Source organism: Acipenser ruthenus, chromosome 10, assembly GCF_902713425.1.
Source record: "Acipenser ruthenus chromosome 10, fAciRut3.2 maternal haplotype, whole genome shotgun sequence".
Lineage (NCBI taxonomy): Eukaryota > Metazoa > Chordata > Actinopteri > Acipenseriformes > Acipenseridae > Acipenser > Acipenser ruthenus.
This window is the reverse complement of record NC_081198.1, coordinates 3,634,380-3,650,251: the sequence shown is the minus strand read 5'-3', so window position 1 is coordinate 3,650,251 and position 15,872 is coordinate 3,634,380. Positions and strand designations below refer to the sequence as shown.

General features: G+C 38.0%; 1 protein-coding gene across 3 annotated transcripts in view; it reads right to left on the bottom strand.

Annotated features, from left to right (window-relative positions):
• The window catches only part of LOC117412157 (FAS-associated factor 1-like), a 94,728-nt gene that overhangs the window by 77,217 nt on the left and 1,639 nt on the right, over nt 1-15,872 (bottom strand). Inside the window, exons 2-3 of one of the 3 annotated variants that reach the window (XM_059031535.1) lie at nt 11,607-11,679; nt 1,216-1,258 (exon numbers count right to left, since the gene is read on the bottom strand). In XM_059031535.1, coding sequence (XP_058887518.1) covers nt 1,216-1,258; nt 11,607-11,679 — 116 coding nt within the window. Of the gene's footprint in view, nt 1-1,215; nt 1,263-11,131; nt 11,548-11,606; nt 11,680-15,872 lie in introns of those variants that run through there. The other 2 variants (XM_059031534.1, XM_059031536.1) reach the window with 2 other exon arrangements.

The window sequence follows — 15,872 nt, the reverse complement described above, 5'->3', positions numbered from 1 at the left end:
GTTGAAAGAACAACGTAAGCCCCAAGCATAGCAAATAGAGATACAGTCATTATGTGGGATAAAAAAAAGCCTATTTCAACTAAATACCATTTCAAATATCATCAAACTAATTGTGGAAGTGTTAATAATCATTTCATTAAAACAGTATTTTAATCATCATTATTAAAAAAAAACGTATAGATCCTGGAGTTTCTAATACACTTGCCTTAACATTATAAGTGCAGTACCATTAAAAAAAACCCCTAGGTGGTGATCTCGCGCTGGCAAACTCCAGAGCCTGCACGGTTTCATCGCAGCCTGTTCATCCTGCTATAATAACCGTCACAGCTGTAAATGGAAGTAATTGGATGGATGGGAGCCGAGGTATCCGTTACAATTCTGTACAACACTTGGGATGCATGTTCAGCTGCTCTAATTCAAGGCGGTAATTTGGAGCGTTGCATCTTATTCAACACCATCAATGCATGCCCTTGAGAGGGCGTCAGCATATTCAATAAGAGCCCTGCGTGGGTCCCTGTTTCCCCCGGACTAGACACTGTGAAAGGCAAATTGTCTTAGGGATTGGGGAGAGTCCAGGGCACTTGCCAGGCAAGTGAGATATCCACAGCATCTGACTGAACTGATAGTACTAGCACTGCTGGTTAGCCTCCTCCACAGACCCATTCTGTTTTCTGATATTATTACCAAGACTCACTGCAGTTGAAGACCCAATACTATACCGAGTATTAGGACTTTGTAATACTGGCAACTCATTTGGCATTTTTAATGTCCGACGTAGCGGTCATTGCCTGCTAGATTACTGAGCAGTTAGGTGTGAAGGCAAGAAAGATCAGTTGTCTACAGGCAATGGCCACTTGGGAGGACATCAATGCTATTATGAACTTGTGCTGGTACAAATATTTGAATATTCAAACAAAACACCATATGGCACAGGGAGACAGGGTCAGCTGTACATATTACCTTATTAAAGAATATGTTAGATAGTCTATGTATTTGGCCATATCAGTTAGGAGTATACAAGACAACACTTCGGTCAAAACAAGATGTAATGTTCTGAAATCTGACGTTTTTGATTGGTTGAGAGTGGCTTTGTGATTTCTTTTGCTCTGTTTTTCTTGGTAGTGATTCAAGCACTATGGTCCTGCGGGGCTCCACTTCTCACTCACCTGGTACACCTGAATCAATTAGAGCAAAGCAACCCTGACTGATAGTTACCTCTGTAAGATGCCGTTCTCCTGTGGGATCACTCCATTAATGGCTGCCTGTGAACAGAACAAGACAGAGAAGCACCATTAGGTATTAAAGCAAGAAAAACATGGAAAGCACATGTTTCTGGGTATCCTGCTACATGAGCCTTCAAGTTGGGCACCAGTGTGTTAAATCATTTAATAAATGTGTAATTGAGGCTCGCAAACTAAAAGCAGTGGCGATCAATAATGAATTAAGGGCTTACTTCTTGCATCTCTACTACCAACATATTGTTTCTGCAACAAATAAATAGTGTGTGTGCCTGACGTGAGGACTCAACGCAGATTCACAACTACTGCTCAGGCACTCTATCAGGTCACAGAGTCTTTTCAATAATCAATTTCTAAATCGCCAGTGTTTGGCATCCCCTAGCACTGCGACACTGATGGGAGCTGCAGTTTCCCACCAAGTTACTACTGCCCTGGGCAAGAGATCTATTTGTATTACATTACAATTTTCAAAGCAACAGAAACACCCTTCTCTGCTAAAGTGCGTGCTAGGAAACTGAGGGACATCTGCAGCAGTAAATCAGCAGCTCCCTTTGCAGGAAAATCATTTTGGTTGTTCCAAAGGGCGTACAGTGTGGCACAGATGTTATTCCTGGTTGGAATGCAGTGCTGTGGGCTAGCATTTTTTTTCCCTCGTTTTATTTCAATGGGAAAACTATTTGAGGCATTCCAAATGGGGCTAGAGTGGGCACTGGCACCGAGCCTACGATCCAACGACAGTGAGTGAAAACGATCTTGGGATGTTTCTTCAGTGGAAAATTATTCAAAGCATCTCCTTCCACGACAAAGAGGACATGCCCTGCTCATTAAGGAGGTCAGTGGAATAGAGCAGTTCATACTGTATGCTGTGCGTCCCACGTTCAAACGGCAACAGCACTGAAACTCTGCCCCCACACAGCAGCGATAGCAGCAAGCTGCTGTTCATGATTAATACATACAGTACTTACAAACCTGAACCCACACTGCCAGCCTACAGAATATAGAGCTGTACAGAGGCAACCCAATATATTACCAACATACCAGCACCTTGATTAATCAGAGTACCAATTTAGATACTATATTATTAAACACAGTAGTTTTTGACCACATAGCTCTTGTGTGTATATATTACAGCTGACTTCTTTACATTGAAAAGTGAAAGCAATGTTTTAAAGCTCTGAATGTAGTGTCATACTACAAATAAATACTGTACTAAAAGAAAACTTAAGTTATTTCAATGTCAAACCTCATTACATTCACCACATTTCTTCTGGTATTTCTAAATGTAGCACTAATGAGTGGTTTATACGGTAATTATGGCCAATTCTAGCCCTGTTCTAAATTGTTTAATTGAACCAATTAAACCTCCATCCAGACCCTGAAGTAGTTCATGATCTCATTTTACCTGTTAAACAGAGTGGAATGGCCCTCCAGGACTGTGATTGGACACCCCTGATCTACAGCAATATAACAGACACACTACAATTACTCTCCACAATAAAGACGCTGAATATTTTTTTAGCATTTCTAAATTTAGCACGATTGTGTGTTTTATAGTTATGGATGGACTATGTTCGTTATGCACAGATACAGGGGTCACTCCGTCGATAACCAGACCCCACTAGCAGCCCGACAGCAATCGATTCACTCAGATCCTTCATAATAATTCCAGTTCCAGTTCTCAATTCTAGAATTGTATCGCACTGGCGTTACATCCAGTTTGTGAACTAAAAACACACACACAGAGAGACTGGTGAAAACCAGCATTCAGTACAAGTATCGCAAGTATAGGACTTTACCAAAATGTGTACAGCCCAATAGAATGGAACCTGCTAATTTGTCCAAGCTGCCCTTCTCAGTTCTTTGATTCCTCTCCAAGTTCTTGTATACAATATTTTTACAGTAGAATTTTTCTCATCTGATAGACAACAAAGAAATTCCCATTTAGCTAACCTCAACAGTTACTAAAAGCCATTTTAAATAAGTAAATCAATGTAGCATTCTACAAACATGTTCCCTCAAATGTAAATGCTCAAATATATCGTTAAATGACCCTGCAGCTGGATTACAATGTTAAAAGGACACAGGGACTGAAGGACTACTTTGAAGTTAAGGCTGTGTTTTATTAGAAGGACTTTGTGGAGTGAAACGGCAGAAGCCAGTTACTGTAATAGATAGTAATTGAAGTAGCATAATTAGTCCAATTTTGGTCAGCAAGCAATATCAAAAGAACAAGTCCAGGGCTAATTTATTAAATCTCAAAAACAAGAGTGAAAAACAACAGAATCATGTGTAAGATGCAGCTGCAAAATAGAAAAACAGAGTAAATGAAAATGGAAAGAAATTTACAGGACTGACATTTAGTATGTTGAACTTAGTACTGTACAGTATGTTCCTAATTAATAAACAAGATTTTGGTCCAGCTTTTGTAAATTTGCAATGCAAAACTGCATCAATAAAAAAAAAAAAGATTTGTTTATGCTGCTACTAACTAACAAATTCACTGCCTGCACAGATAAAATGTTGCAGACGTTTGGGCCGGGAGATGGTTCAAGTCTTGATTTTGGCATCTTGAGTCACACTGTACGTTTGTAATGGAAACAGTAACTGCTCAAGGCCCTACAGACTGCACAGAATTCTAATGTATAGTTATTCACTCTAAATCTGTATCCACTTGCCCAAGCAGTGTGCCCAGATGCCTGCAGCATAAAAGAGTTTGGATGTTTTGCATGCCACCATCCCTTTGTGATGTTCACACACTCAAAGCATTCACACACTCAATTAACGTATGCTGTACAGTAATACGGTGGCCTTTTTTTGTGGGTTTTAAATTATGAAACAAAAATATGAATAAGACATAGCGAAAAAAACCCTCTCAGAAATCAATTCCCTTGTAGCAGTGGCCGTGTTGTTTCTTGTTGGATAGAACAGGGTGTGTGACCACTTCTACTATTAGGAAATAAAGCTGGACGATCGTGTTATATAAAGCAGTTCAACCACAATGTCACAATCGACTGTGCAGCAGAAAAGGCCCACAGCAGTTACCCGTAAAAGGGCTAAACCACAGCATCAACCATTAATGGAAATCAAATTTACCAAGCTGCATGGACCAGAGCAGGTTGTAAGATAGAGTGGACTGGACATAGCCTGAAGAGGGGGGAGGGAGAGATTAGAAAGTTGGGGAGGGCATTTCATCATTCATCGGGCAGCTGTAGTTGTAATGTTAAAGGAACACCTACGCACAGGACAAGATTTAGTAGCAGAGTTATTACAGAACTCATTTAGTGCACAACTGACATAAAATAAGCGTGCACAGCTTAGGGCTGGATTGCAACAGCACTGAAACAAGAAATGCAAGGTCGTTCTGGCACAAAAATGCTGGGTTGGATTTCACAATAGATTATTTTGTTTCTTACTAGGGCTATAAATGATGAATAATGCTGGGATGCTGTTCGCTTTAATGTTAACATTAGTTTTAACATAATAAATTCCCCTTTTACTGTTCTGAATCTTTTGGTTCAGTGGTGTTGTTAGTGTTAATGAATGAATTTTAAAGCCTTTAGGATTCTTTTCTATATTTTGAAACATATTTTTATAGCTACACGTAGGGGGGTTTAAAACATTCCCAGTTTTACCATAATCTTAAATTAGGCAACCCAGAGAATTTGGATGGGCCTAATTAAACTCACAGTAAAAACCTGGTATGACTCACAATGCTATGCAAAGGTGGTCTTATCACACAAGTCATCCTCATTTATAAAACTACAGTATAAGAAACTCAAGTCCAGTAGATCAAATACACTTTTTACACTTGTATCTTTTTAAAATACACTCAGTATGTCTAATTTGACTTAATTGAATTAGGATTTATGAGCATTTCAAGTAAGAGGTTATGACCCTGTGACCCACCTGGGGCGAGGGGGTTGTGTCGTAATGTGCAGTATGTGTGAACGGGAGAGCATTCCCTGCCACCACAAGGTAAGAATGACACAAACCCCCTGCAGTGAATTGGGAAAACATATTTACAGCCTTCATATGAGTAATTAACGTGTTTATAACCAACCCTGCCATGCCACACTGGAATGTTCAAATGAAAACGAAAAAAACAAGACAAAACAAAACAAAAAAGTGCAAGCTTTTGTTTTAAAGATACACACATCCATACAAAACAAAGCCAAGCTATGGTGAAAGAAGAAAGAAAAAAAAAAAAAAGAAGAAAAATATGCCCACAATGGATTTGTCAAAATGCTATTTAAATCACAGGGTGGTTGGCACAAAGTTAGTGTACCTGTTTCCTCATCTTCATGACTGATCTTGTCAACTAAGCATTGAAACTGTACTGAGCTCAACACTGACTCACCCAGAATAACCCCACACAGCTTCCTCAGATTGTTAGCAGTGGGGTCGGACCCACAGTAATCAGTAAGGTGGAAGTTGGGCAGTTCCAGCTGTTCTGCACCTGCATGGCATGTTTTCCAAGCCATACACATCCATTCACTAAATACTGTAGGTCTCAAATGTGTAGTTTTGATAGAAACATGTATTTCTATTTTAAAATATGACCGCTTTAGGTTCAATAAAAATTTCTGTTGGACACAAATCGATTAGCGAATTTAAACGAGGGCTAACCAATGGTATAAAATCCATTTCCTTACCTCTGTTAGCTTTATGAACATTGTTACTGGATCAGTTTTTATTGTGCCGAGAACCTTTTGGTCGTCGTTTATGTTTCTTCGTCTGCACAATTTTTTAAAAGCAGTTAAAATGCTGCATCCTGGTAGCTTGCTGTAGGTCACTTCGTCCGAGTGCAGCTAGACCAATGAGTTTAAACTACATGAAATGATCACTGATCAGGTTCCACAAGGCCACAGCAACCTTTTCTAAAAAGATAATAATAATAATAATAATAATAATAATAATAATAATAATAATAATAATAATAATAATAATAATAATAATAATCCACTGCACCAATGATCCCACTGGGTATGGCAAAAAATACTGTCCATATTTTTTGCTATATGGAAATACAAAAGCACGGTTTCTCTAATGATTTTTGTTTCAGCAGATCAAATCATCTGAAAGTTATAATGCAGATTACAAGATTGTTAAAAATGTATAACATACTGGACTATCGTCTAAATGGCCTCCATTATTATTATTATTATTATTATTATTATTATTATTATTATTATTATTATTATTGCACATGAAAAGCGTTTAAATGCACCCTGCCTTTACACTTTTTGGGTAATCTTGATGACAGTCACCATGGTGAGGTTTTGCAACATGCTGTGCTCCTGGACCTAGCCCACAGTGATTTCTAACACTCTGCGGTAAACTGAAGGAACATCACTTCCATGCTTCAAGCACCTGGTCACTTATTCCTCATGCCCATAAACCAATCATTTACAGTACCCCACCAGGCATGCTTTGCATGAGCGAGCCTTGCCTGGGTTGCCTTAATTTCTAGGTTAACCTGCCCTAATAGAAAGGACATCCCAGTGAAATACCTGCAGCGGAGCCCCTTGTTATTCAAATTGATCTTATACAGTGATAAAGACAACTCTGGTTTAGTTGCAGATGTACTTGCTTTTTCATCTCACTGATAAACAAGCCACATTCAGAGAAACCTGCAAATTCTAAGAAGTGTTATTGCAGACTCGAGCACCACAGTGAGGGCAATCATACCGTGCAGGGTGGTGGTGTCTGCGTTGCACATTAGGGCTCAAGCGGTCACAGCCTTACATTCCACCTGTTATAATGAAACCAGGAAACCGTTTGAGATGCCCTCTTTCCAAAGCAACACAAACCGAAATTCTCTCTCTCTTGTTAACTCAAGACTTTCACTGGTTTACTCAAAGGGGAGGTTAGGCTATTGACCTTGGCATGGTTCCTTACCCGAATGCAGGGCAAGGCCATATCGGATATCACCTCTGAAAGCAAAAAACAAAAAGGCCAACCACAGTCATAGAAGAAAAACACACAATTAAAGCTGCCGTGCCCAACATTCACATTCAGGTTTGTATTTTCTTTAGTGCTAACTAGCAAAGCTGAATGAAAACATAGATTCTACTCTATAGCTAGATCTAGACTGTATAGGGTGCTGTACAATATAACTGGATACCCCCCCACCAAGAGTGGTCAGAGTCAGGATGAGACCTAGGATGAGATTAAATGAATATTCCCAGCCGATTTTCTTCCTTAACCCTGCATTCAGACCACACGTGGCCTACAGTACATGACCCACCCTCCTCTCCTAGCAGAAGTGGAAACCACCGGGGACCCCGAACACTAGGGTGACATTTTATAATTCAAGTACGGGTACAATATCCCCTGCAATGGAGACAGCGCAAGAGCCCACATGTATTTGAACCAATATCAAGAAAAACAGCCATACAATTGTGTTGAGACTTGGTATCTTGTTCATGGTGACTTTAGAACATATTCTGGATTTCGATCGTTTGGGCAACTGAAGGCTATTGCTTCTCTGATTCTTGTTAATATAGTAGTCTCCTGCTAAGAGAACACCCCTCAGGAAGCAAGCGAAGTGTTCTCTTAGCACAAAGTGTTCTACAAGACGGAGTTGACCACCAGGCACAATACGAATTAATTAATTAATTAATTAATTAATTAATTAATAATGTATTACTTGTCATGATATACGTAGGCAAGTGTTGTTAATAAACTATATTGTCAAACTAAATTAACACAGCACCCCTACACACGTTAACAATTCCCAACTTTTTGTAGCAATGAGATGCACTTGTGGAAATCAGAATTCAAAACGAGGCAATGATATGACGGTTCTGGAAAGATTGAATAAACCAATCAGTGTTCATCAAAACACTCTCGCAATGACAAGTTTTTTATAAAAATACTGAATAAACCATAGGAATTTAAGTCTGATAATGAGATATCAGGTTATAAAACAGTACTGTATCAGTTGTGAACGAATCACTATCGGTGCCAAAAAGGCGTTCTTTTAAGTGAAGTTGCTGTTCTGTTAGGCGGAGCATTTACAATGGAAAAAATCTGTTTCACCACAAGGTTGTTAGGAGGTGTTCTTATACGCAGAGACTACTGTATGTGAATACAGCTCACAGTGACCCTGCATTTTCCCTGTTCTGAAATCCGATTGGCTGAGAAAATTAAGGCTGTATCTTGGGAACCACTTGTCTGGTTCTGCTGTGCATGGGAATGCACTGCTTCTGTTCTACATGTCATAGATTTAGACTTTAGTGACCTGTTTTTGGTCTCCAGAACACCATACAAAACCACCAGTGACGATGAAATGAATGCACACTAACACTGCTGTCCAAATTTCCATTCAAGGATTAATTTCATACTCAAAACACTACTGTTTTGGGTGTGAACTATTCATCCTGTGGTTCGAGCTGTGCATGAGTAATTCCTTGCTTGCACTTTACATAAAATCAACACACATTACACCACAATGCAACTAAAATACCACAATGCTTCCAGCCAGTCAGCCAGACGTACAGTATTTAGCCACAGAATGTACAAATTTAATAAAGCTTTCAAAATGCATACAGTAGTAATATCCCTGGACTTTGTACCATCATGCTACAGAAGGATTAAGAGAGCCATTGAGAAGAATTTCTTTGGTTCTGTGTCTGTCTTCATTTTACATTAGCCTCTTACTACAACTGATCTCGTTATATCATATACTTGGTTTAAAGTACACAGAGTTCACAAAATAATGTATTTCCATCATTGCATAGGTCTCACATGTTCCTGCATGAAAGACGCATACATTACAGTAAAGGTGAATTTAAAATGTAATAAAGCATAGTGGTCTCAAACCAGTAAAAAACAAACTGGGCTTTGTACCACTGTGCCATCTGGTCCCTGTTGAACCAGTAAACCAAACAAAACCTTGTCAAGCCAGTACACCTGGCACTGCAATAACACAAGTGAAAAAAGTTAAACTGCAGACAACTTTTAGGATAGATTTGTATAACATAAAACATATATACAGCATTTATATATATGTGTATATATTACTTTTTTTTTTTTTTTTTTTAAATCAATCTGAAATGTGCAGATGGGGGTACTCTGAACACTTGTTAATCCGCTGTCCCCTTTCCCTGCACAGAGTGCTTTTTGTTAACGAATTCAAGCTAACAGCACCGCAGAGGAACTGCAAGTCATCACATTTACAGGTGCGCCTAACCACCGCTTCTACTGCGCTGCTTGCTTTGAATGCCTGCCAACAGGAGAATTGGAGGCGGCTAAATATAGAACCTATTTCTAGATAAAGGGCTACTTTGTAAAAACAAGAAGAAAAAAAAAACACAAAACTAGCTTTTTCAGCAACACAAATGTTTATGGGCATGCATTCGAGGGCTGAAAGGTGGAAGTTAAACCTGTAAGAGCTATTTAATGGTGTAAGTGTCCCCTCCAACTTTTTTTTTTTTTTAAGTATGTCTGACATATTCAAGGAGGCCGTTACCTTGTCAATTCTGAAAATCTCTGCTGTAGGTGTTCTCGTTGTAACAGATTTACCAAAAAGGTGACCCTTTGTTTTCGTTTTGCTTCTTGACCTATACCAGGGCTCTGAGCCTTTTTTTATAACCTCCACTTGCTGAAAGTAGTCGTTGCATCATGGCAAGCAGGTTGTAAAGAGGATGTAAAGCTTACATGGCAGAACAGCGTGTTGTGTTTACAACAAATGTAATAATTATACTGTATCCTGTGTTAAGTATCAATCCGAAGGGTAATGAAACAGAACACACATGACAAATTGTTTGTGAATAGACCATCATCACATCTGTATCCCCATCAATGACCTCTCCCCTACAACCATGTCTATGGACTGGTAAAACCGTGGTGCTACGAAGAGCTGGGAAATTGAATAGAAAAATCTGTTTTTATGTGAGAAATTCTTGCTTTCTACTCACAAGCACAGCCAAGATTCATTTGTCATAATGTTTGCTTTTATTCCCCACCCGATTAAATATCCAAGCGATTATGCTGAAAAATATATCAACGCAAAACTTGGCTTAAAAAGCATTCTTAAATTCACTCTTTTCAAAACAAAGAAATTCAAACCTTGAGAGAGGTAGCAATTTAAAATATATACAGCATGTTCCTATACTTTCGCCTCCTGTGGAACTCTAACCTTGTATACAGTCTAGTTTGTTTACATTCCAGATTATCCAAAAGAATTGCCTGTGCATGTGTCTTTGTTACTCACACAACATTTCAAACTGTGTGGTTGAATCAACTGGGTTAAAATGAATAAGTCATTTTAGTGGATATCCGTTCTGGGTTTTTTTTTAAAAATTTTTTTATAATGCCCACTGGATGATCAATGGAAAATGACATTATGAATCTCAGAGATCATTTTCTAATGTTTTGGTATTGAACGTTACAGAAAGCCCAGTTTGACTAGCTTTTGGAAATCTCACCTTGCTCGTATTTTACTTTTTTCATGTACACATTCAAAAGAACACCTCATTCTAGCTTCTCCTAAGAGCTCAGAAAAACCATAATCGTATGGGGTACGTCTACTTGAAGTCTTTCTGTCTGTGTACCGAACACGTGACCTAGCTGTAATGCTGCATGTACTGTAAACTTAGATTACTATCAGCCCCATATCTTACAGCAGCTGAGCCACCTGTCCTACGCTCTCAAGGCAGGACAGCGAGCAGAGACAAACCAGGTACACAGCATCGAGAAGAACACATAACAAGAGTGTCTGCAAAGAACTAAACAACAACAACAGTGCATAGACTCACTGCATCGACTGCAATGAACTACAGTCAGAGTACCAACTACAGGTGATAGGGTGGTTAATACAGAGGTGAATTTGACAGGGACATAGAATATTCTTCCACCTGTACATGCAATAAATATCAACCTTGGTTTACCTGAACAAGTTGTGTATAATATCCCTTGTTACCAGCTCTGCATCTGCAGGGGGCAGTATTCCACAATCCAAGTTTCTGATGAGCACTGAGTAAAGTAGGTTTTTCTGTCCTATTACTGTGAACCTCATATAACACCCTCATTCACTTGTCTACTGTTTGCATGTATATATCCACCCATCATTGCATTAAGTTCAGAAACCTGTTGCACAATTAACAGGTTTCATGTTTCAATGAAAAACCCAGTCTATACTCTAAAAGGTGACTGAAATTTCTAATTGCAGATTACTTTATCCCTCTGTGGTTCTGCCACTCATTGGTTATTCTTGTGTTACCCAGTTAAAACCATTCTCTATCCCCAATGTAAAACCAGCCACTGTGCAAGCCCAGTGGTACTACAGTACAGTATATGGGTAAAATCGTGTCAGTCCAGAACTTGTGTAAGCCTAAACGTGTCGGGCTTTCTTTTCATTTTTACTTGCCACTAAATCCCAGTTATTCTGTTCCAGCAAAGTGATGGCTTCCGCTATGTTGTCTATTCCAGTACATGCCTAAAAGAAAAAAAATAGAGAAATGTATATTTTAATATGTCATCATGGAGTTGTTCTTCTATAGCATTACACTGTATCAAAAGAGTGAATAATTAAAACCAAGGCTTTCAAACGTATGTATTACCTACATGAGCTTGTATCACTAGGTACTCCTTTCACTGTGATCTAAACCTTTAGGTTATTTTGCTTGATTTGCTGGTTTTTCTATTTGATGCGGGATGCAGAGATTGTGAGTGCAATGCTTTTTATTAAATTAAATAACTTTCTTCCTTCCTTGTACCTACCCTGCTGTAGGTTAAATACTGAAATCGAATTGCAGTTAGACCAGGAACTGCAAAACTTTCTAAGCTTCCATTATTGCACCTCAAGGGCACTGCAGTAATGTTTAATCTGTTTCTATGTGTCAAGCAAAGAACCAAGAGATCGTCAACACAATAAAATAGGTAGGGCAGCGACAATATACTCACTGCTAATAAACAAGAACAAAACTTGAAAGCCTTGGCTATCACTGCTACAGTATAACACGGACAGAGAGCAGATACTATTAGAACTTGCACCGCTCCCGTACTTCCTGTAGGAGGTTTACTTCCACCTGCAACAGCAATGCAAAGTGGCCATCTGACTTTATAATGAACCCGATGGCCACTCTGGCCAGTCAAAATGAACAGGTGTGATCATGCATTGCATGCCCAGAGAAGGTCATCGCCATTACACTGGAAGAAAAATGATCAAGATGATCGCAAATCCTGTTTTAAACACCCTATTAGAACACAAATTGGAAATGAACTAGATGCTACAGTATATCTAAAACAAACTATTCTGAGTGGATTCTGAGTGGATGGGTGGGAAGAGTTTCATGTAAATTATGATTAAAGTAAAGGATTGCGTATTTGTGAGAGCACAAAAATAATTCTAGTTTTAATGAAACATTGAAAAGTTAAGTCATATTTTTTACTCCCTTTTTCTCCTTAGTTAGCAGTCTGTTCTCTCGCTCTCTCACTAATAACTCCATAGCACTGCTTTTTCTCAGAACAGAGAGGAGACTGAATTAAAAATCCTAAAAGAATTATTAAATATAATAACAAACATTTCTACTAGAAGTCTTTATCAATAACTTGAAAAAAAAAAGACTTCTAGTCGAAACATTTGTCACTGAATTTTTAGTATTTTTAAATTCAGCACTATTGAGCATTTAATAGTTATCTCCAATAATAAGTTATTTTTTCAGTGTAAAAGATAATACTGGTAACACAAAAAATATTGATAATATAGTGATACGTTATTATTGTTTCAGCTACACAGTAATGCAATTCTTATCTCCATCTCTGAAACAGTATGGTGTGGACCATTGTAAACCTTGAAAATGTAATGATCATACTTTAAAAAAAAAAACACACTTCTTTTACTAGGAGAGAGCTGTATAATAAAAATATATATATTTAAAAAAACCTGTTGAAACTCTTTGGCACACAACCGTACAAACGGCACTAATAAAATATTATTACAAGCAGAGAAAAAAAATGAAAGCCAGAAGGTTTTTTTTTGTTTGTTTTTTTTTACTTTTCAAAAACGTTAAACTGTAAAGTTACAAGCTGACACTGAAGATTTGCACTCGCCCGAGTTATTTCCCTAAAGAAAAACAACCCACAGGTGTGCAACTGCCTGCTACTGCTGCAAATTTCACAAAACCATTCAGTAACGGGCAGCGGAGGATGAACGCAAACTGATTATCGATCATCATTCAAAACCTGTATGAAAACATTGAACAATGACGAGTAAGTAACCTCAGATTTCACTTTCCTAGTCTTTTATGATGTGGGCAGACACTCCCAATGGTTAGAATTACAATTTGGAATAAAAAACTCAGTGTCTTTGTAGACGTAAAAGTCAACACCATCTAAGGATCTGCCACTTTCGAAACAAGACTTTTAGTGTTGCTGGCACTTACTAATATAAATGCACATCACATACGACTATGGCAGGCATATTTTTATTCAACAGCTATTATTACTTATGAATTTGGATGACAAGATAGCTTTCTAGGCAGTATGAGCTTCTGACAACAATTTCCCCTACAACGCTTGAAAATAATTCTGTATTGGGAGTCAATGTACGTTGTTGTGCCTCACCTGGAAAGCAATTGGACCCACACAGAAGATTTTTATTTTTTCTTTGCTTTTTGTTGCCTTTAGTGATTTTTTTTTTTTTAAGTAGAGGAGATTATTTATTTATATATTTCCTGCTACTATAGACTGTGGGGCAAGAACTTAGTAATAGCACAAAAAGCAAATAGGTAAGCCTCAGCCATTTTAAATGTGGTTATCTTTGAAATATCTGCATTTCCAAAATTACAGTATATATATAAAAAAAATAACAAACATACAAGAACAATGATTCTATATTGGCTGCCAACTAAACAGTACTAAATAATGCTTATACCAAATTTCATGACAAATGGAAAAGTGGTTGTCCAGACGTGAAATGTGACAATACCCCACTGGAAGTTTATAATTTCTAGAAATTTCTCGAAAACAAAGAATTTTAGGGAAAATGAGGAAAAAAAAGTTACAAGAAATAGATTACAATTATTTATTTCAGCATTTTTTTTGCAAAATTCCAAAAGATGCTAATTCAAAAGTACAGTGCTCACCCTTTATAACGCTATAGTGGGGTGCATAGTTACAAGACCGTGCTATTTGTGTTCCACCTTATATCAAGTATAAAAGGGCTACTGTAATGGCATTATGGAGAAAATGGGAGCCATGACGTTACCTTGTTATACCCGATTCCGCACTATAACGAGGTGCGTTATAACGGGTGAGCACTGTGTTCATAAACTTTGATGCTATGATAGTATTGTCTACAAGGTGCCAGAAATTTCAATATGATAATGCAGAACCTAATTCTAGAAAAGTCTAGAAAACGCTGGATTGTAGGTGAACATTCTAAGAAGATTTCCAAACATTTGAGTATCCCAGTTTCAACTATTGTTTCTATTATCAAGAAGTAGAAGACTCATGGTACAGTCACAACGCTCCCTCGGTCTGGAAGAAAGAACAAGTAGAAGAATTGTGAGGAAGGTTAATAACAATCTGAGATTGACTGCCAAAGATATTCAAAGCGAATTGGCTGCAAGTGGGACTGGGGTTTCCATTTCAACCATAGGTCGAGTATTGCATGGTGAAGGTCTCAATGGTTGCAGGCCAAGAAAAAAGTCACTCTTAGGAAACCGTCACAAGGACAATCGTTTAAAGTTTGCAAAATGGCATCTGAATGATGGATATGAGTTCTGGTCAAAGGTTTTGTGGAGTGATGAAACAAAAAAATCAAGCTATTTGGTCACACTGATAGTCATTACGTTTGGAGAACGTCTGGTGAGGCATACAAAGAAAAGAACACCATGCCTACTATCAAGCATGGAGGTGGTAATATCCTTCTATGGGGCTGTTTTTCCTCTAACGGCACAGGAAATTTAGTTCCAGTATATGGTAAAATGGATTCCATAGCATACCAAAAGATATTGGCCAATCTTCTGAAATCCTCCACTACAAAACTTGGTTTAAAGCGTAACTGGATGTTCTAACACAACAATGATCCAAAGCACACATCAAAATCTACTTCAGAATGCTTAAAGAAGAATAAAATCAAGGTTCAGGAATGGCCTAGTCAAAGTCACGATCTAAATCCGACTGAGTTGAAGGCTGTGCACAAGATAAGTCCTCGGAATCTGAATGAACTGGAACAATTTTGCGTTGAAGAATGGTCAAAAATCACTAAAGAATCATGCCAAAAGCTCACTGACAAATATCCTAATCGTTTAAAGTAGGTTATTAGTGCTCAAGGTGCCTCAACTAGCTATTAATTTAATTTTCCTTATCAGGGTATGAATACTTTTGAATTAGCATGTTTGGAGTTTTGCAAGAAAATTGCTGACATAAATAATTGTATTTCTTGTAACTTTTTCTCCTCATCCACAAAAGCAAAACTTTTACAACAAAAGATTTTTCCTATAATTATTTGTTTGAGAAATTTCTAGAAATTATAAATTTCCATTGGGGTATGTAAACTTTTGACTACAATTGTATATGAGAGAGAGAGAGAGAGAGAGAGAGAGAGAGAGAGAGAGAGAGAGAGAGAGAGAGAGAAAAGAAATGGAGAATAAAATACTGGCTCTCATTCCTTTACCTTCTGAC